Consider the following 21,248-nt stretch of genomic DNA (forward strand, 5'->3'; position numbering starts at 1 on the left):
TGCCAGCAAACTGCTGGAATTGTGCTGTGCAGGCATCTGAAACATTCCCGATCTGGGTACTGGGGGTGTCAGCAAACCCAAGATCGGGTTGCTGTAGGTACCAGGTCTTTGCTTGGTTTTGACTTTCTTTGCCAGCAAATTGCTGGACTTGGGCTCTGTCAGAATAGAGAAATATCAAAATCTGGGAACTGGCAGTGCCAGCAAACACCACATTTCAGGAAGGATTGGATCTGGATCCGTTCCCTCCCTGCCTCCCTCCCTCAACAAGGCGCCAGAAGGGCTGGAGAGCAGCCAGGCAGAAAGGGACCTGGGGGCACTGATGGACAGCAGGCTGCACAGGAGCCAGCAGTGTGCCCAGGTGGCCAAGAAGGCCAATGGCTCCTGGCCTGGATCAGGAATGGTGTGGCCAGCAGGAGCAGGGCTGGGATTCTTCCCCTGTGCTCAGCACTGCTTGGGCAGCACCTCGAGTGCTGTTTGCATTTCTGGACCCCCCAATTTTGGAAGGACATGGAGGGGCTGGAGCGTGTCCAGAGAAGGGCAACAAGGCGGGGGGGTGGGGGGGGGATCTGGAGCACAAGAGCTGTGAGGAGCGGCTGAGGGAGCTGCTGGGGTTGTTTATCCTGGAGGAGAGGAGGCCCAGAGGAGACAAGGCAGTGTCAGGGCACAGGTTGGACTTGATGATCTCCATGGCCTGTTCCACCCTTGCTGATTCTGAGATTCTCTGAAACCACCCTTGGAGCAGTTGCAGGAGGAGCCCTGGGCCTCCTGTTCAGAAGCTCCAGCAGCCCAGGTCCCTCAGCTTCTCCTGCCAGCCCCAAAGCCCATCCTGTCAGTCCTGCAGAGCCTCTGCAGCTCCTCCTCACTGCCCAGAACAGGGAGCCCCAGAGCCAGACACAGCAGCCCAGATGTGCCCCCCTGGCCTGGGGTGCCTCTGGCAAGGGAGCAGCACCAGGCACTGCAGGAGCCTGCAGACAATTGATCTGAAGGCCAAAGCTCCTTAGCTCCTTCTGAAAGAGCAGGAACAGTTCCTCATTCCAGAGTGGTGGAATGCTGGGCACCGCAGCTCCGGGTGAGGACTGGACACAAGTTTGCTCCCACTGAGTGCTGGGATGGGTTCTGCAGGAGCTCTGGGCTCCTGGGCTTGCCAGGCACAATGAGGAGAGAAGGAGCCAAGTCCACTGATGTGGGAAATGGGTTTGTAGAAAGTTTTTAGAGCCTAATAGAAGGCCCACAAAATATGAATCTGTATATAAATCTTGAGACAAGGAATGCTAACTTAAAATTTTCCATGGAATAGGACAGATATTGTTGATAGAGTAATGGAGCTAGAAAAATATTTCTAAAGATGGCCTTGCAAATAAGACTTTGGAAAAACAGAGCTATGAAAGATGCATTGTAGTGGGACCCACAAGGGGTATTTTTAAATAATTGGCTTTAACGCATCTACAACATGGCATGGCAAAAGGCTGAAAGACCAAGAAACACTTATAATGTAAAATATTTAGGAAGTAGTTGGCTTCTGATTGTGATGGCGTGAATTATAACATCTGTATTGTCTCACCCTTCTCATGACACTGAAAATGGAATAAAAGTTTTTAAAACACCTCTCAGTTGCCCCATCTCTAGGTCAAGAAAAGAGTATTATCCAACACACTGACACACCTTTGCCTTAAGCATAGCCCAGCCTGGACCAAACACACTGAAAGGTTTCCCCTGTGGCCCATGTCTCGAAACATCAGGTCTGCTGTTTGACAACTCAGGTTGGTTTGGTGTCAAGGAGTTCCCTTAGAAATACTGGGTTTGTCTTCCTCTGTGCCTTCCCCTCAGCAGCCTTGGGGATGCTCCTGTGTGAAGCCATCTGTCTCACACAGTTTCAGACAACTTCAAACAGGATATTGTGCAAGAAGTCGTCTCCTCTAAAGTGTTCCTGCAATCCCTTTCCAGCAGTGGGAAATTATTACTGATAGATGAAAGTGGAAAACCCCCAACAGTTTATTATCAAACAGAATCCCCCATGACACGCGTTCCAAGAAGGCGCCGGGGTCTCTCTCGGAAGAACAGGAGCTGTCACGGAGCAGTTCCAGCAGCTGATGGAAGCTCGGGGACTCATCCGGTGTCGGCTTTCTCCCACGGCAGAGCTCCATGGAGCGGGCAGGGCAGTGAAGCAGCTGGGCTGGAGCCCCTCGCTGCCTTGTCTCCCCGGCGTGGCTCAGCCCACAGACTCTCGGGCTGGGAGCGGGGCCGCTCCGCTCCTGCCGGCACCGTGTCCCTGGGCTTGGACAAACAGTTTCCTGCCAGGAGAGCCCTGCACACTGCTCCACAGATCTTTCATAAAGGCCCAAACCAACTCCAAACACTCTGTCTGCAGCAGCTTTGCACAAAGGGCTGCAGCAATCCGGGACAGCTGCAAGTGAGTGTCGGAAGGCTCTTGTCTTGTTCCTGACAGCAGAATTCTTGATGATCTGATGCAGTTTTATTCAGATGTAACATGAGAGCGGAGGTTTTTTGTTAAAATATTTCATGATGAGTAACAAGCCTTGGGTGCATGAGGTACAGGACTGACATGCCAAAGCATGAGCATATCCTCCAAAGTGGCCAGTTTAATTGCCCATTTTATTACTCTTGTATTTACTCCACACTAATAAGGAAAACCAAGCTCTGCTTGGAGGCAAAACAGGCATGGGATACACTACAGTCCCTCGCAGGCTCAGCAGGGCTGGCAGTGACACAGCAGGCCGTCTGCTTCATTGTGAACCACTACAGAGCTACATCCCAATGTGGTTTAGGTAGCGTGGTATAATTAAGAGCTCCCTTTCTGCATGAGACACAAAAAGGAGATCCCAAATGATCTTCTGCAAACAAGGTGCAAACAACACAGCTGCACTGCTGTCCCGGGTAAATATACATACAGGTGAACTTTGCCAAAGCAGTGCATCATTTCCCAGTGAAATACATGACCTTTTCTTAGCTATGGAATTGTGATTGAAGACACCTGTGAGCCAGATCAGTGGGAGATTGCAAAGGAGCAAAGCTTTGGGATTTGGGCACACTTCTCTTGGTTTCTTTGCTCAGGCCTTTGGTGAGCACAGAACACACCTAGGTAGAAAACCTTTGACTAGACAGGATCTTTTGGATCCATTGTCCCCCAAACGTGTCAATGTGTGGCCCCGTTGTAATGCCAAGTAACAAAGAGCAGCACAGATGACACAAAGAAAACATGGCCAAAGAGGAATAGGAGAGGCCCAATGAGGAAAGGATGTGGTGAGACACTGGCACATTGAGTGAGCTGCACTCCCATAATCTCTAGGCTAGCAGGTCCTGGTCTCACTTTCTCCTTTTGGTTTTTTCAATTGTGTTTATTTATTTACTATTTTTCATCATCAAAATAAAATAGCTAGAATTAAAAAAAAAAACCTCATAAAAACTTAAAGACAGAATCAAAAGACATTAATTCAAAAAGAACCCTAACCCCAACCCCAACAACAACCCCAACCCTAACCCTAACTGGGGTCGTGTTTTCCTAATTTTCCCCATTTTTCCCCCAATGTTTCCCCACCGTGTCTCGGATTCCCCCCCGATATTCCTTCCGGGGATCCCCGGCCGTGTCCAGTTCTTTACCCCGATCCCGCCCGGCCGTGCCCGGTTCTTTACCCCGATCCCACCCGGCCATGCCCGGTTCTTTTCCCCGATCCCACCCGGCCGTGCCCGGTTCTTTTCCCCGATCCCGCCCGGCCGTGTCCAGTTCTTTACCCCAGTCGTGCCCGGCCGTGCCCCGTTCTTTTCCCCGATCCCGCCCGGCTGTGCCCGGTTCTTTTCCCCGATCCCGCCCGGCTGTGCCCGGTTCTTTACCCCGATCCCGCCCGGCCGTGCCCGGTTCTTTACCCCGATCCCGCCCGGCCGTGCCCGGTTCTTTACCCCGATCCCGCCCGGCCGTGCCCGGTTCTTTTCCCCGATCCCGCCCGGCCGTTCACGGCCCTCACCCGTCCCCGTGCCCGCGCCGGCCCTGGGGCTCTCCCTTGCTGGCCCCGGGCGGGTGCGGGAGAGAGAAAATCCAGTAAAATGGAACAAAACCCAATCCAACCGTGCGGGGTCTCGGTGGGGTTTGGGGTGCACAGCTGGGATTTGGGGCGTGCGGGTGGCACCTTGGGCTCCCTCCCGGGTGGGGTTTGGGGTCAGCTGGGGCCGGTTCGGGGCTCCCGTCGACAGAGGAGCCGGGCCCGGTCGGAGGAGTCCGCAGGGGATTTGGGGGCAGCTGAGCTGGTTTTGGGGGAAACGGGGGCATTTTGGGGGCTCCGAGATGAATGCTGGGATCACCTGGGGGCATTTTGGGGCTCCCGAGTGGGTTTTCGGGGCACTTGGAGGCATTTGGACAGTCCCGGAGGGATGCTGAGCTGAACTTGTGGCCGTTGCAGCTCAGCAAGGAAAGAAAAGGTAAAACAGAAAGCCTGAAAGCCAGGCAGAAAGAAATTCCTAATTTTTAACCCCAAAAATGCCGGTTGGAGCCCTAAACACTTCCAGATTTTCTCCCTGCAAGGACCCAAAATTCCCATTTCCCCCCCTTTCTCAGGCCCTACAAATGCAGGATTTTACCCCAAAAATCCGGAGATCCATCGCTGAAAGATTCGGGTTTTGAAGCCCAGAAATGCCGGGCTTGAACCCCAAACAATCCGATTTTGAACCCCAAATCTTCCCCAATTTGTTTCGCCTTCCAGGGCCCAAAGGTCCCGGTCTGGAACCCCCAGAGTCGCGATTTTCAAGCCAAACATTCCCAGGTTTTCACCCCCAAAATCCCCACCCAAATGCATGCCCAGAACGGGGGGGATTGAAGCCCAAAAGCCCCGACTTTTCGGGCCGGAGTTCCGGGAATTTCCCGCCGAAATGCCCCGGATGTTTCCCGCCAAAATGCTCAGGGCTTGCGGGCGCGGCAATGGTGGCGGCGGGATCGGCCCGGCTCAGGTTGGGGGTGTCCGCGGGGGGGTTGGGGGGAATCGGGGGGATTCTGGGGCTGCTGGGGGGATCGGGGCGCTGCCAGGCCGGTTTTGGGGTGAATCGGGGCCGTTTCTGGACTCGCGTCGAGCGCGGCCGAACCGAGCGCGGCATAGGCGGCGGCGGGAAGGGGGCGGGGGGGCAGCGGCGGCGGGAGCGGCCGGGCCGGGGCGGAGGTGTCCGGGGGGGATTTTGGGGGGATTTGCGGGGACTCTGGGACAATTGGGGGGATTTTGGGGCTCCGAGGCCGGTTCTGGGGGGGATTTGGGTGGGTTCTGGGCTCTCATAAGCGGCGCCGAGCCAAGCGCGGCAGAGGCGGCGGGGGAGGGGGGGCGCAGCAGCGGGAGCAGCCGGGCCAGGGTGGAGGCGTCCGGGGGGGGATTTAGGGGGAATTGGGGGGGATTTGGGGATGGTAGCCGAGGCTGGAGGGGTCCTGAGGCGATTTTGGGGGTAGTTGAGGCTTTTTGGGGGGAACTGGGGGGGGGGTTTGGGGCTCCCGGGTGAGGTTTTGGGGGGGTCCGTGAGGGGTCGTGGGCGTCCTGGATGGGATTTGGGGAGATGGGAGGGATTTTGGGGTGAATGTGGGGGATTTGGGGGCCGGCAGGTGAATCTTGGGGGGGAATTGGGCCATTGTGGGGGTCCCGAGTTGCTTTTCCCAATCTTTAGCCCCAAGTTCCCGATATTTCGGCCGTCGGTGCCTGCGCCCGTTCCCCGCCGGCCCCACAAGCCCCACGTCCGAGCCCCACGCGCCCCCGGGACGGCCCCTGCGCCTGCCCCAACATGGAAAAGGGGAGCGCAGAAATAAATAGAGGAAAACATCTTGGATTGTTTCTTTCATTTTCATTTCACTTCTGGAAAGCTGTTTCTGTTTTCCAGGAATCTTCTCCTGTCTGCTCTTCCCAAGAATCTCTCATGGAGAACAAGGTCAAGCTTCTGTCGCAAGATTTGCCACCAGGAAATGATGCCACTGGTGAAGTTTTCATGGTGACTGTTTGTGCTTGCTTAGGGCTAATTTTGGGAGGAAACCTCCAAAAGGGGTCCGCCTAGAAAGCGAATTCAAGCAGCCCCTCCCCCTACTAGTTCAGGAAAAGACTTCCCTTGAGAAAAGTGAAAAAAAACCCCAGTTTATTTCACAAGTGAAGTATTCACAAGCATGAAAAATGAATAATATTAAATAAAGCCTCGGACAGTGCTGAAGAGATGGCAAATTCAGGAAGTCCTTTTTGTGGGTTGTAGTTGGCTGCCTTGGTCTCTTCTAAGTCCCTCTGGTGCTGGAATGCAGCGTCCCCGAGCTCGGGGGGCCACAGGTGTGAGCTGCTGCTGCCGGTGTTTGTCTGGGTTTTCAGTCCAGAGCAGGTGTAAACAGTTCCAAAAAAAAGGAAAGTCACAGTTCCTCCACAGAAAGAGGAACTTCTCTTCCTAAGCTAGCTAAAACCAAATTGCTAGACCTGGGCTGTGAAGGCTCCGGGAAATTTCCAAATCTGGGCACTGGCGGTCCCAGCAAACACCAGAGCTGGATGGTGCTGGTGCCAGAACCTGCAAATTTCCAAACTTTGGCTTTCTGTGCCAGCAAATCGCTGCACTTGGGCTGTGCCAGCACCAGGAAGTTTTCAGATCTGGGCGCTGGCGCTGCCAGCCAACACCAGATGTGGGTGGCGTCATTGCCAGCGACAGAAATCTGCCAGATTTGGGCTCTGCTGGCACCGGGAAATTTCCAAATCTGGGTTCTGGTTACATGAAACACAAGATGTGGGGGCGGTGCCAGAGCCGGTAGCAGGAAGCTGCCACAGGGTTTGGATTTCTGTGCCAGCAAATTGCTGCACTTGGGCTGTGCCAGAATAGGGAAATTTCCAGATCTGGGCACTGGCAGTGCCAGCAAACAGCCCATTTCAGGCTCCAGGAAGGACTGGATCTGGATGCCTTCCTCTTTTCTTTCCTTCTTTCCTTCCTTCTTTCCTGGGGTCCTGCGGCCAGCAAACTCCCGATTGGGCAGTGCTGGCAAGGGGAAATTGCCAGGTTTTAGCTTTCTTTGCCAGCAAATTGCTGGACATGGGTGGTGCTAGAAGAGAGAAATTTCCAGATGTGGGCACTGACAGCGCCAGCGCACACCAGATCTGGGTGAGGGATGAGCTGGCACTGAGAAATTTCCTGATGGTAATTTTCTGTGCCAGCAAATTGCTGGAATTGTGCTGTGCAGGCATCTGAAAAATTCCGGATCTGGGTACTGGTGGTGTCAGCAAACCCGAGATCGGGTTGCTGTAGGTACCAGATCTTTGCTTGGTTTTGACTTTCTTTGCCAGCAAGTTGCTGCACTTGAGCTGTGCCAGAATATGGAAATAACAAGATGTGGAAACTGGCAGTGCCAGCAAACACCACATTTCAGGAAGGATTGGATCTGGACCCGTTCCCTCCCTGCCTCCCTCCCTCCACAAGGTGCCAGAGGGGCTGGACAGCAGCCAGGCAGAAAGGGACGTGGGGACACTGATGGACAGCAGGCTGGACATGAGCCAGCAGTGTGCCCAGGTGGCCAAGGAGGCCAATGGCTCCTGGCCTGGATCAGGAATGGTGTGGCCAGCAGGAGCAGGGCTGGGATTCTTCCCCTGTGCTCAGCACTGCTTGGGCAGCACCTCGAGTGCTGTTTGCAGTTCTGGGCCCCCCAATTTTGGAAGGACATGGAGGGGCTGGAGCGTGTCCAGAGAAGGGCAACAAGGCTGGGGAGGGGTCTGGAGCACAAGTCCTGTGAGGAGCAGCTGAGGGAGCTGGGGTTGTTTATCCTGGAGGAGAGGAGGCTCAGGGGAGACAAGGCAGTGTCAGGGCACAGGGTGGACTTGATGATCTCCATGGCCTGTTCCACCCTTGCTGATTCTGAGATTCTCTGAAACCACCCTTGGAGCAGTTGCACGATGAGCCCTGGGCCTCCTGTTCAGCAGCTCCAGCAGCCCAGGTCCCTCAGCTTCTCCTGCCAGCCCCAAAGCCCATCCTGTCAGTCCTGCAGAGCCTCTGCAGCTCCTCCTCACTGCCCAGAACAGGGAGCCCCAGAGCCAGACACAGCAGCCCAGATGTGCCCCCCTGGCCTGGGGTGCCTCTGGCAAGGGAGCAGCACCAGGCACTGCAGGAGCCTGCAGACAATTGATCTGAAGGCCAAAGCTCCTTAGCTCCTTCTGAAAGAGCAGGAACAGTTCCTCATTCCAGAGTGGTGGAATGCTGGGCACCGCAGCTCCGGGTGAGGACTGGACACAAGTTTGCTCCCACTGAGTGCTGGGATGGGTTCTGCAGGAGCTCTGGGCTCCTGGGCTTGCCAGGCACAATGAGGAGAGAAGGAGCCAAGTGCACTGATGTGGGAAATGGATTTGTAGAAAGTTTTTAGAGCCTAATAGAAGGCCCACACAGTATGAATTTCTATATAAATCTTGGGACAAGAAATGGTAACTTTAAAATGCCATGGAATAGGACAGATATTGTTGAGAGAGAAATGGAGCTAGAAAAATGTTTCAAAAGATGGCCTTGCAAATAAGACTTTGGAAAAACAGAGCTATGAAAGATGCATTGTAGTAGGACCCACAAGGGGTAGTTTTAAATAATTGGTTTTAAGGCATTCACAACATGGCAAGGCAAAAGGCTGATAGACCAAGAATATTGTAATTAGGAAATAGTTGGCTTCTGATTGTGATGGCGTGAATTATGTGTATTGTCTTACCCTTCTCGTGAGACTGAAAATGGAATAAAAGTTTTTAAAGCACCTCTCAGTGTCCCAAATGATCTTCATGCAAGCATGCAGTAAAGAACTGCTCCTGCTATCCCAACGAAGCGTTTGCTTTGGCACTTACACTCTTCCCATTCATCTTTTGATGCAGACACGTCAGGTTTTCTCTCACACCCCTGCAAGGCTGGCAGTCTCTGTTTCCCATTTCCTGTTCTTCCCTAGAGATGGTGCAGTGGCTGCCTTGAAACAAAAAGCCCTGAGATCTGGACAGCTTGAAGGAGCATGAAATGCTAATTAAGTGCTCATATTGGTAACACCCAGGTCTGCACTGCCCAGTGCTCTGGAGCAGCAGCAGCAGGACCATGCATCATTCCTGTTGGTGGATGTTCATGTTTCTGGTGTGCAAGAGCAATGACTTTGAGGAGGGACAAAAATGCCCCTCTTCAGACAGTGGGTGTGCAAGGAGATGTGAAGTTTCACAGCCTTTTCTAGGATATTTCAGAAAGATCTAAGAGAATATTGTGGCATGGAGCAGGTCCCTAAATTTATCTCCAGAGAAATCCCCAAAGGGCACATTGACTCTGCTGCTGATGGCAACCCCATAAGCTCATGGACCAGTTTTCCCTGCAACGTTCCACCCTGCCTGGGCTTTACTAGGCCGGGACTAGACCCAGAGCTAAGCAAACACAGGCAGCCAGGTGACATTGTGTAACATCAGAAGCTGGCAACCATGAGGACTTTCCTGTCAAAAGGTTACAGTTTGCACTGGGCCCAGTAGTGTTTTTCCTTAGGGCAAAGCAAATTGAAATGTGAAGTTTAAAAGCTTCATATTACTATGAAAGGAAACTTCAGAATAATTTCTGGAAGGGCAGCATTGTCAATGACCATGCAGCCCACCAACAGCTGGAGCTGAATCCAGAATTGCTTCTTCCAGCTGGGCAGGAATTCATTCCGCTGGCAAGCACTGGTCCATGGGAACAAATGATCCCCTAGCTCTGGGCTGAATGGCAGCCAGGCTGCAGTGCAGATTTGAGGAGCCCTTGTCACTTGTTATTGGCCTCCCAGGGCACTCATCCTTCTGCAAACAAGGTGCAAACAACACAGCTGCACTGCTGTCCCGGGTAAATATACATACGGGTGACTTTGCCAAAGCAGTGCATCATTTCCCAGTGAAATACATGACCTCTTCTTACCTATGGAATTGTGATTGAAGACACCTGTGAGCCAGATCAGTGGGAGATTGCAAAGGAGAAAAGCTTTGGGATTTGGGCACACTTCCCTTGGTTTCTTTGCTCAGGCCTTTGGTGAGCACAGAACACACCTAGGTAGAAAACCTTTGACTAGACAGGATCTTTTGGATCCATTGTCCCCCACACAGGTCAACAGGTGACTCTGCTGTAATGGCAAGAAACAAAGAGCAGCACAAATAACACAAAGAAAACATGGCCAAAGAGGAAGAGGAGAGGCCCAATGAGGAAAGGATGTGGTGAGACACTGGCACATCGAGTGAGCTGCACTCCCATAATCTCTAGGCTAGCAGGCCCTGGTCTCACATTCTCCTTCTGTTTTTTTCAATTTTGTTTATTTATTTACTTTTTTTCATCATCAAAATAAAATATATAGAATTAAAAATACGTCATCAAAACTTAAAGACAGAATCAAACCACATTAATTCAAAACTACATCTAAAGATCAGAACATATGTACAGCTGTAACTATGAAGCCTAATGCATCAATCCTAATCTGCAAACACTCTTCATACAGGCGGCATCTTCTTCCTGACTTTGGAGGACAGGGAGCTCTTCTGGACGGGAGGCGAGGACTTTGTGGGTGAGGGAACGTCAGAAGTGTCCAGAGAAAACTTCTCGGTAAGACTGTAACCAGCCAGATCTGCAAAATGGAGACACAAAGTTTAACAGAGAGGCAAAGTTTAACAGAGGCCACAATGCAAACCTGAAGCATCTGAAGCTCCATATTTCATGGGACACATTTCCTGGAAATGTCCAAACAGCTGCACAGGGAAACATGCGCCTGCTGGCAGACACTGAGGCAGGCCAGGGCAAACCCTGAGCCACTTGCCCAGAGCTGGCACAGGCCCAGCCTGGCCTCTGGGCTGCCCTGGGACAGCAGGGAGCCCAGAGCCCTGTGCTCCCCAGGAATGGCTCAGCTGCACATGCACCCTCCTGCTCCTCTGCCTGCCCCACAGCTCAGCAGCCCCACAGCTCCAGGGGCACTGGCAGCAGCACAGCTCATTGCAGGGGCACATGCAGGGCACAGCTGTTCCCTGGCAATGTGCACAGCCTCTCTGGGCTGCCACAAGACCCTTCCTGCCAGCAGAGATTGGCCCAGCTCCCTCCTCACCTCTGCGTGAGGCTGAGCCATGATTGCCTTCACCTTATCCTCCATCTGGAGTTGCTTCAGGCCCCCCATGCCATGACTAGGAAGGGCAATGGAGAGAGCAGGGGCAGATGCACACCCTTCCTTAGGATTTTGTCATTTTTGGCACAGCTAAAAAGGCAAATCCAGAGGTGTCCAACTCAGCGCTTCCTCAGCTTTCTGGAGAACATCTCGCCTTCACCAGCCCAGCATTCTGGAGAGGTTTTCCCGCACATGTGGAGGCTTGCTGGCAGCACATTCCTTCAGCTGGGTGCCCATCACCTTGCAGAGGGCAGAGGCCAGCTTGGTGGCCACGGTGCGGACGCTGGCGCTCCGCACAGGCAGCGCCTTGTTCTCCAGGCAGGGCCAGAGCACGGGCAGGGCGTCGCGCTGGGCGACTTCAGGGCTCCTGGCATGAACCCCCTGCACAAGCACTGCCGGGACAGAGACACAGCTCCTTACCCACCAGCCTCCCTGCAACAAGGATCTGCCTCTGCTTCTGCTTCTTGCCAGCCTCTCTGGCCAAGAGCAGCAAAACAGCACCCAGAGCCCCTTGGTCCAGAAAGGGGCAAAGCAGCTGAGCATCCTGGAAACAGAACCACCCACCCCTCAGCACTAATTGCTCCAACCAGAGCCTTGTCCCTGTGGCAGACTTCCTACCTTTACTAAATTATTTCACAATCTCTGCATGAGCAATGAATGAAATGTCCAATTGCCTTTTATTTCCATTAAGAAGTTGTCTAAACCCACACTGAATATTTGGAAATACACCATAAAGAGGAAATTGAGAGATTTCTAATAAAAGGAATTATTCCATTTTTGTAACTTTGATGTCAAGTGTCAAATGTCTAATCTGGCTCTTCCCTGTGCTCAGTGGCACACAGCAAAGGGCAGGGTTAGAACACACCTCAAAACTCCAGCCCACCAGAGATGGCTGCTGCCTGACAGCTGGATGAGAAGCATCAGTGGCCAGCTGGGGTCTTTGGCAGAATGCTTTTGGGGCTTCCAGCAAAGACCTGGTTCAAACCTCAGGGTGTCTTAGATAATTACCCAGACCCCATTGCCTTGGCATTTGGGCATTTTCACATTTTAATGCCACTTCCCCTCCCAATGTTAATGGCATTTTTCTTATAATGTCCACTCAAATAGGGGCACAGAGAAAGAAAAATGCTACACAGGGGACTGAAATGTAACCAAAACATGAGTGTTTTCTCATATTGTCTCTGAAATCTCTCTGCCCATTTTCTGAACTGAACTATATCAAACACAGACAAATATTTACTACCAACAGGCTTCTTGCATGGCAGATTTGGCTGAGAGAACAAAAAACTGAAATGCTCTGGAGACCATTCTTGTTTTCTGATCAGACAAAATGTTATCTAGCAGCCATTTAATATATTGTGGTGGAAGAGACTTCATTTTCTCTATGCTGTTAATCCGTCAGCAGTCATCAAAATTGAAACAGCTCCTGCAAGTACGCAAAACCAATTCTGCTAAGCAGGAAAGGGTTATGGTGCCCATTTTAAACTGGGAATTCATTTGAGTTTAAATGTAATTAAAGACATCGGTGACTACTGAACATGAGGAACAGCTGTCTGTTCCTACTAAATCTCAGAGGGAACATCTGCTTTTTCTAAAGTAGTCCTAATTTATTGTTAATTCCTTTATTTGAAAAAGAGATCAAAAGAACTGCTAAACTAAATTCCCTATTGCTGGAGATCTACTTTATTCAAATGCACTTTAAAAGGCCTTTGACATTCCCAATCACTGAACATGCCTTTTTGAGATTCCTAATGAAGACACAAAGTGTATGAAACCTTGCATTCAAAGATGTTGGCATAATTAGCAGTGCTTTTAGCCCCAGTTAAAGCAAGGCTATCAATCGTCTTCTCTGCTATATATTGAGATTATCCTTTTTCCATTCCTTGGCTCTTGCTGACACAGCAAGCTCCTCTGAGGAATCAATTATCAGCTGCATTTGTAGCATTTTGGGCAGCGCTGACCCAGGCAGACACTGTTTGCACACCCTGAAAGGCTCAGTCCAAGGCCCCTCTGACAGCACAGGCAGGAGCCTCAGCACTCTGCTTCTGTCCCTGTGCCCCAGAGGCTGCCTTGCACTAAACCCGTGCCTCTGGTACCTCTGTTGAGTTCTGGCCTAAGCTGTGACCCCCAGGCCCTGCACGGTTCAGCCTCAAAACTTTCCAAGAGAAAAACAAGAATTCTGTGAGGACAAAACAAACTGATGCCCTGAAACAGCATTGGCCACCATTTCCCCTCAAAGATCACAGATGTCCCTGAGCTCCCCAGAGAGGAGCCAGCTGGGGCATTTTTAGCCCTCCCTTTGCTGGAGGTGGTTCTGAGCTGCCCCAGTGAGAGCTCAGCCCCAGGCCGAGCGCCGCCCCCATCTCAGGTGCTGCCCAGCTCTGCAGCAGCCAGGGAAAACCTGCCAAACCCACCTGCCTTGGCCATGGGGCAGCAGGGACACGCTCAGCACCTCCTGGTTTGGAGGAGCTGCTCTGCTGTCTGCTCACAGGCATTCCCTGTAAATGCTCCCTGGGAAGAGCTCTGGGCTCAGAAGGGGAGGCCAAGCCTGTGATACGCTCGGTGACATCCAGCAGGGCTTGGCCACTCAGGTGATTCCATTGGTAGCTGAACTCTTTCAGCAGGGACACTTCATCTACAAGGGAAACACACGTTCCTGCTCACTTTGCTCAGGTCATAGGAGAAAGAACAGTGGGGAGGGAAAGGGCAGTGCCAACCCCATTTTATAAAATAAAGTACATTTCTGCTGTGTTTTGAATCCTTTTCTTCTTTCCTTCAAGCCTACTTGGCAGGGTTTTAAATTCCAAAAGAAAAGCTCTCCTCTTACATTTGTAAATCCAAAGTTGTTTGCTGTAGCAGGAGCTGTGTTAAAACATTTCACATCAGGGACCTCAGGAGTTCAGTCACATGGAAGCAGTGAAAAGGGTTTGCATCCCAGAGCACAAAGGAAGAGCCCCATACTTGGGTCACAGAAAGGCACTGAGTCAAGACAGTTCCTGAGTTCAGAGAGCAGCTGGGGAGGAGAAAGTGGAAGCTCCCCTTGAAAACCTGCCTCTTCAACACTCCTTTTTTCAGGCATATTCCCCCAGTGCAGCATTCTCAGAGCTGACATAAATCTGTGCGGCAAAGGAGTTTAGAGCAGCCCTTGCCTATGTAGTTAATTGCTGTGGCCATCTTGCCCCATGCAAAACAACACGTGGAACAAGGCATCCTTGACAGCTGGGTTTATACCTGTTTGATATAAAGAAATGAACTTGGGGAATCACAAGTTCCCCTTTGAACATAGAAGACAAAGAAGAAAAGTGGAAAATAGGCAGCTAATGCCTCTAATGTAGAGCCTCCCAGGTGGCTGCCCTGCAGAAGCTCTGATGGGTCAGTGTCCCTTCATGCCAACAGCAAAGCTGTTCATTTGGGAAGTCAGACGGGGCCCAAGCAAACTCCAAACTCCCTTTGCCTCTGAACTGTAGCAGAGCTGCAGCCCAGGACTTGCTCTTCAGACAAGCAGCACAGAGCCAAGGGCTCCTGGGACTGTTGGGAATTGCTGATCCCATTCCAGCCTGTTGGGGATGGTGCATAAGGACTGCACCTGCACAGCCTCTGGTGGGTGTCAGCTGCAGTGTTCCCCAGACAAGAGCAGCTGCCAAGGCACTCAGCGCTCTCTTGTGCAGGAGAGACAGAGACGAAGCTGAGGAGAGTCCCTGCCAGGGCTCAGCCTTACCCAAATGAGCAATGGATTCTCCCAGTGCTTTCACAGCTGCCCCACGAACCCTGGGATCCTTTGAGTTCAGGTTCTTTGTTATTCCCTCCACCAAACCAATGATCACCGGGTTCAGGGCATCTTTCAGGGCCCCTGTGATTTCAGCCAGCACGTCCAGCGCCCTCTGCTTCACTTTCTTGTGGCTGTCAGATATTCTCAGGACAAAATATTCAAAAATCTGTGAAGAGAACAAGCAACGTGAAGGCTGGATTCAAATGTCCTTGTTTGAAGAGTGGATGTAGCAGTCAGCAATGTCAAAGATGAAAGTGATCCTTTCTGTCAGGTCAGCACTCCCTTTCACAATTTCACTGTTTTCCCGTGGGCCGCTCACTGGAATGGTGGTGCAACCTCATGCTGGTTGAAAGATTTTCTTCTGTTTCTAAGAGGTTTGGCTGGGGACTGAATAGTTCCTATGGTATTTTTCTCCATCTATAAATCATTAAATCCATTCCATTTATTAATGCTAAAGAGTGCCTTTGCTTTGAATGGAAGCAGATGTTTACAATTCCTGGTTTTCTATACAGTTGCCTGAAGTACTGAGGGCAGTTATGATTTTGCCAAAACTATGGCTGGAGGAGATCTAAGTTTTCTTTTGTTTGTCTCAGAGGCAGTGCCAGGAGAAGAGCAGGGCTCTGATCATCTCTTCCAGGATCCAGACTATTACAGCGACCTGATGAAGGTCTTCAGGGGTGAGAGAAGTGGACGAGAATCTTGTTTGATGATCAGAAGGCTGGATTTATTGATATATAATATATAATACATTATACCTATACTAAAAAGAATAAAGAGAGACGTTGCAGAGGCTGCTAAGCTAAGAATAGCATAGAAAAGAATGAATAACAAAGTTCTGTGTCCAGCAGAAAGGAAGGACAAACTCTCCTGTAAGTGGTCAGCAAATCCAAACACAGAAGCCAAATCACCGCTGCACCTGTTACATTCCACACCAGCCAATAACAATTGTTTACATTCTTCTTCTGGGGCCTCAGCTTCCCAGAAGATGAACAAATCCCAAAGAAAGGATTTCTATGAAAAAATGTCTGCGACACCAGACCATTTCTCTAGGTAACAGGTGGACTTCTGAAATGTAATGTGCTGTACAGCTCTCATTACAGTAGGTTCAGTCCCTTGATAGCCACATTATCAGGCAGCTTTTCCTGGAAAAAGGGAAAAAGCAGCTACTGGGAGGAGAAGGCAGAGATGAGTCCTTAGCTGTTTTCCTCCTTTTCCAAAGAGAAAAAAAGACCCCAAGAAGGGTGAGCACTGTCTTTACCAAGAGGAATAGGAACAAGGATGGAAATGAGTAGCCAGAGCTGTGCCTGTGTAAGACAAGATGGAGTATATAGAAGTATTCTTTGAAAAAAAACAGCTGGGTTTAAATCAACCCAGCCTGATTCTTCTCTTCCCTATGCAAACCCATTTTTGGTCTAGAGAACAATTGCCATGCTTTCATGGATTCCCTTCACTTCACCCAGCTGGGAGTAGGAGAGAGCAGCAGTTACACCAGCAGAAAATTCTGCCATCATCTGATGAACAGCATCAATAGGCACCTGCCAGACAAATACAGCTGGACTGAAATAACTTGTCCTGAAGCCTGGACCTGAATTACATTTGTCTGGGTGAGAGGGACCAGCGTGTCCCAAAAAGCCAGGACAGAGTGCCAAGACACACTGAATTAACTTTGCTGCTACAGGTTTAGGAAAGGAGCTAAAGGAAAGGAGCAGCGAAGATACCCCACATACTTGGGCAATGTTAGTGGAGATGAGCTGGGGGCTGTTTTTGCACAGGTCTAGGAGAAGTTCCACTCCTTCCATCCGTGCCTGAAACCTCTTGGCTTCCAGGAGATGGTGAAGCTTCTGGAGCAGCTCCGTTTCTTCCACAGCTGGAGGTGACGTGACCTGGGCTTTTGCACGGGGTAGGAGGTGTCCATCAGAGGGAGATTTCACCCTGGGAAATAAAACCAAATGAGGACCTGGTGGTGATAATTATCGTAGCATGGCATCCCCATAGTGGAAATAATTAGCATTGACTCCATCATTCCAGAAGGCTGATCCATCACTTTATTACACTATACTATACTATACTATACTATACTATACTATACTATACTATACCATACTATACTATACTATGCTATGCTATGCTATGCTATACTATACTGAAACTCATCGCCCTCACAGACAGTCTGATACTGAAGCCCCAAAGCAGATAGCCTCCAAGAAATAATGAGTTAAAACATAGAATGTGAGGCATTTGAAGAAGGCATAGTATTAGGAAACACATAGAGCAATTAATCAGCTAAAGCATGAAACACAATGACAGGAAGGAGATAGGGATAGGGGGAACTGATGGGCTAAGCATGTTCAGAGCCAACAATGTCAAACTGACCCTAAGAACTTTGCCAAGCCATAGAGACCAAGCCAAGTACACCGGGAATTGACCAAATTAGGGAAGAGGTTCAAAAGTTTAAAGAGGAAGAGTCATCGGAAAGACCCCGTCTATGATGAAGGCAACAGGAACGACCACCCGAAAATTCCCCAAAAGAGATGTCTCCACCTACGCTCCGCCTACACCACGCCCCATATGAATATGCATGATTATGTATCTGATCTGATGTAATCCTATACCCAAAATTGTATATAAGGCTTGCTTTTGCTATGTGAACTCAGAAATCCACTTCGTGATTTCTCCGACGCGTCGTAATAAAATACCTCCTGCTTATCTGACTTAGGCTGAGTCTCTTAAGCAGTTATTCTCGCCTTTTGGGGCAAAATTCGGCATCAATACAGACAGACCAGATTGGGCAACTGAATCCAAAACACCATCACCAGAGGTCAACTAAGAAATTACCCTTTGGTAAAGAAATCTCCATAACACATTCCACGTGTTCACAACAACAGGTGCAGCAAGTGAAGATAAGAATTGTTTCTCATTCATTTCTCTGATCTTCTCACAGCCTTCCCCAGAAAAATGCCTGGCAAAGTTATGCCTGCTGCTCTCTGTGGAGAGATCTGCAGCCACAGACAATACCTGCAGTTAATTGTGAGCAGAACATCTTGAGCAGCTTTCCTAATTATGTCATTTCAAGCTGGAAACTCATGATGGTCTGAAGAGCAATATGGACTTCATGACAATCATTACAGGAGACAATCTGCAAGTGACATTCTCACCAGTGCTCACTCAGGAAAGCCAAGGATGAGATGCATCTGATCTATCTTCAGATGGCTGCCAGAGCACACAGGTCACTTTGCTTTGTGGAGAAAGAGAGACACTACTGCCAAGTTTAAATGCCTCCTCATATGGGACGTGTGTGTCTTAGAATAAGGGAACTCATCACTCTGGAGAATTGTCTCTGCAACCAGGTATGACAATCTGGAAAAGTAGCTCAGATGCATTCTGAACAGATAAACAGGGCCATATTTGAACGATTCAGAAAATCAGTAACAGAGATAAAAACAGAAGCCAGACATCCCAGAACTACACTCACATTTCATTTGCTTCCCTAGAGACCAGATGCACAGCTTCACAACCCCACCAGGAACAATTCTCCTGATCAACCTGTCTCTTCCATGACCACAGGAAGATGCCAGCTGTGCTACTGAGGCATGTGGTCACTTTCCTGCCACTGCTGAGCAGGACAGAGCTAAATAAATCCCCTCTGCTATCAGAGCAGAACAGGTACAAGCAGCTCTGCAGCTGCCATGAAGAGACAGCAAGGAGCAAATTCCTGTCTTAAATGCTGATTGCAGCACAGGGGGAAATAAACCAAACATGCTGTCCATCAAGCAGATTACATGGAGGACAGGAATATCAAGGCAAAAAGTCCACATTCAGATACCTGTTGACTGAAGTTGTTCAGGAATTGCTTTGCTCCTTACTACTCAAACTTGGCACTGTTTGAGGGTAAGAAAACCCTGATTCAGCCAGACCAAAGCACATGGATGAGAACTGCATCTTTGTGGAATGGCATCTTGCTTCCAAACTGAGATTTCTCATCAAAACACCCATCTGAAAAAGATTCCACTCAGATGAAAGAAAAGCCCCTTTTGAATTTACTTGTCCCAAGTCATGCAGCAGAAACTTGGCTCTCTCCCAGCCTCCACAACACTGCCCTTGCCACTGCACTGGATCGTCTGAGCTGCCACCAATGGGTGTCTGTTTGTCTCTCCATTTTTGTGGAAAACCCTCTAGAGAAGTTGTGTTCAGCACAATGCACAAGTAGACATTTTTTATCCTAGAGCATTTGTAGGGAAAGGAAACAATCTGTGGCATTGGTCATCTCTGCCAGACAGTTTTTCCTGAGGAAGAGGCATGTAAAGCTTGTCATGTGCTTTGTCACATCTGACAAAAGTGCTCAGTACCGTTTGCCAGCAGACAATGTGGCCTGGGGCTCCTCTGAGCCATCGTTCCTCTCCTTCACCGGCTCCTTGACAGATGGGCCTTCAGCCTTCTGGTTTTCCATCCCCGACAAAGACACAGAGAAACCCCATCAATCTTTAGAATATAAAACAGGAAATTCCCTGTTTAAAACACAAGTTAGAACCAGGATCACTGCTACCAAGGCTTAGGGAAACATTTCCTAACTTACAGATGAAACAGACCAGAGATTCAGCGATGCCAACTCTTTGTTTTCAACAGCCCAAGGCAGGTCATGGGTGCTACCAGACTGATAGCAGTCTAAAATCCCAAATTCCTTAGTCTTGAGCAGAAATGGGAATAATGCAAACTGGCAGGCAATGAGTGTTCGTGAAGGAAGCAGCAGAACAAACTGGACTCTTTGGGGGTTGGCCCAGTGTGTTGGAAGTTGCTTTGGTTCAACACTCACTCTCCCTGTGCCTGCACAAAGGCAGGCTCCCTTCTATAATGTCGATAGAAAAAATAAAATCCCTCCCCCCCAAACAAACAAAGGATTTTCCCCTGGATGCTGCTGAATTCACCAAGCTTCTTCCAGCCCCACATGGCTGGACAGCAGGGCAGTATTCCCAAAAGACAGACAGTCATTGTAGTAACTAGGATTGACCTGGACATCTTTTGTAAATTTGGGAATTTTCTTGGCACTACTACTTCCAGTGTCCTTTGCAAAGACTCTGTTATCTTCAGAAGCACAATTCTCACTTAATTGCTTTACAGGGGGCAGAGTAGGGAGAGCATGGTGGGGGTTACTCTTAAATGTAAACCCATTTTCTCCTCTTTCCCTTTCCTCTTTGTGACCAATATTTAAAATATTCAAAACCCCACTTTTCCCTAAAAATATCAGTTCCTTTGTGGTCTGCAGATGAACAGGCTGAGGATTAACAGCTCATTCCCAGGAGCAAAATGATTCAGCAGAAGAGGAATGAGCTAAAGACAGATTGGGTATGTTTGATCTCATATTAGCAGAGGCAATACTTGCACAAAGGAGACATTTCTCCTGCCCAGCACTTACTTTCTTCTTAATTCTTGTCAGAATATCTTCCAGGTCACGGGGGGAAAGAGATTGTTCCAAAAGTGTTGTAAATTGTTGATGATTGAGCAACATCTTCACCATCTCCTGTCCATAATGCCTAAGGAAGGAAGGAAGGAAGGAAGGAAGGAAGGAAGGAAGGAAGGAAGGAAGGAAGTGAAAGAAAAGTGAACAAACACAGGAAGAGTGTTAAAAGAAAAGGCTGATACCTTAAACTCATCAGGTGCAATCCCTGCATAAGAAGGCATTGCCTACTTAGCAAAGAGGGAGATTTACCTCACTTGACACTGCACAGTGCTGTCAGCTGAACACAAGAGGCAAGAGGAGAATGTGGGGCAACAGAAAAATACCATTTCACTCTGAAACTGGGGGTGTGCTTCTGTGGCATCAAAGCATCCCAGAGACCAAGCAAAACACATCTGCTTTGTTGTCAGAGCCTGTTAGCAGTGTCTTGCTGCCATTGCAAAATAATTTGCCTTTCTTTAACTGGCAGGGAAGCCAGGAATAAACACCTCATGCATCCTCTTGATTATTCTATACTATGTGTATGCACAGGGACAGCTAGTTGCTCTGGTGTTCTTGGCAGCTATTCATGGGAATTTCATCACCAAAGGAAGGGGATTTTGGTGGTTTGGGTTGATTTTGCCAGTAGGAAACCACAGTTTTCTTCAAGAAGAAATGTGGACCTCACTAAGCCACAGATAACAGCATTCTAGAAATCTGCAGAACAGGTTTAGAAAGACTGAATATGTTGGCTAAAGACCCCTGAAATATTTCTAGCAAAGTCTGAAGTTAATGGGAAATGGATGTTTGGGATCCTTCAGTGATGGACATTAGCAAACACTTTGGCTTTGTGTTGTGCACCTAAGGCCAAACAAAAGTGTTGGACTGGCTGATCTGAGCTCCTTTGATCTCAGTAAAGAATCCTTCAAGCCACAGGAAAA

The 21,248-nt window shown here is 49.6% G+C and overlaps 1 protein-coding gene across 1 annotated transcript in view; it reads right to left on the reverse strand.

Moving 5' to 3' along the window:
• LOC131562140 (serine/threonine-protein kinase pim-2-like) overlaps nt 1-21,248 on the reverse strand; it is a 55,377-nt gene that overhangs the window by 4,785 nt on the left and 29,344 nt on the right. The window contains exon 2 of the mRNA XM_058811709.1: nt 10,452-10,579. Coding sequence (XP_058667692.1) covers nt 10,452-10,579 — 128 coding nt within the window. The remainder of the gene's footprint in view (nt 1-10,451; nt 10,580-21,248) is intronic.

Source organism: Ammospiza caudacuta, chromosome 10, assembly GCF_027887145.1.
Source record: "Ammospiza caudacuta isolate bAmmCau1 chromosome 10, bAmmCau1.pri, whole genome shotgun sequence".
Classification (NCBI taxonomy): domain Eukaryota; kingdom Metazoa; phylum Chordata; class Aves; order Passeriformes; family Passerellidae; genus Ammospiza; species Ammospiza caudacuta.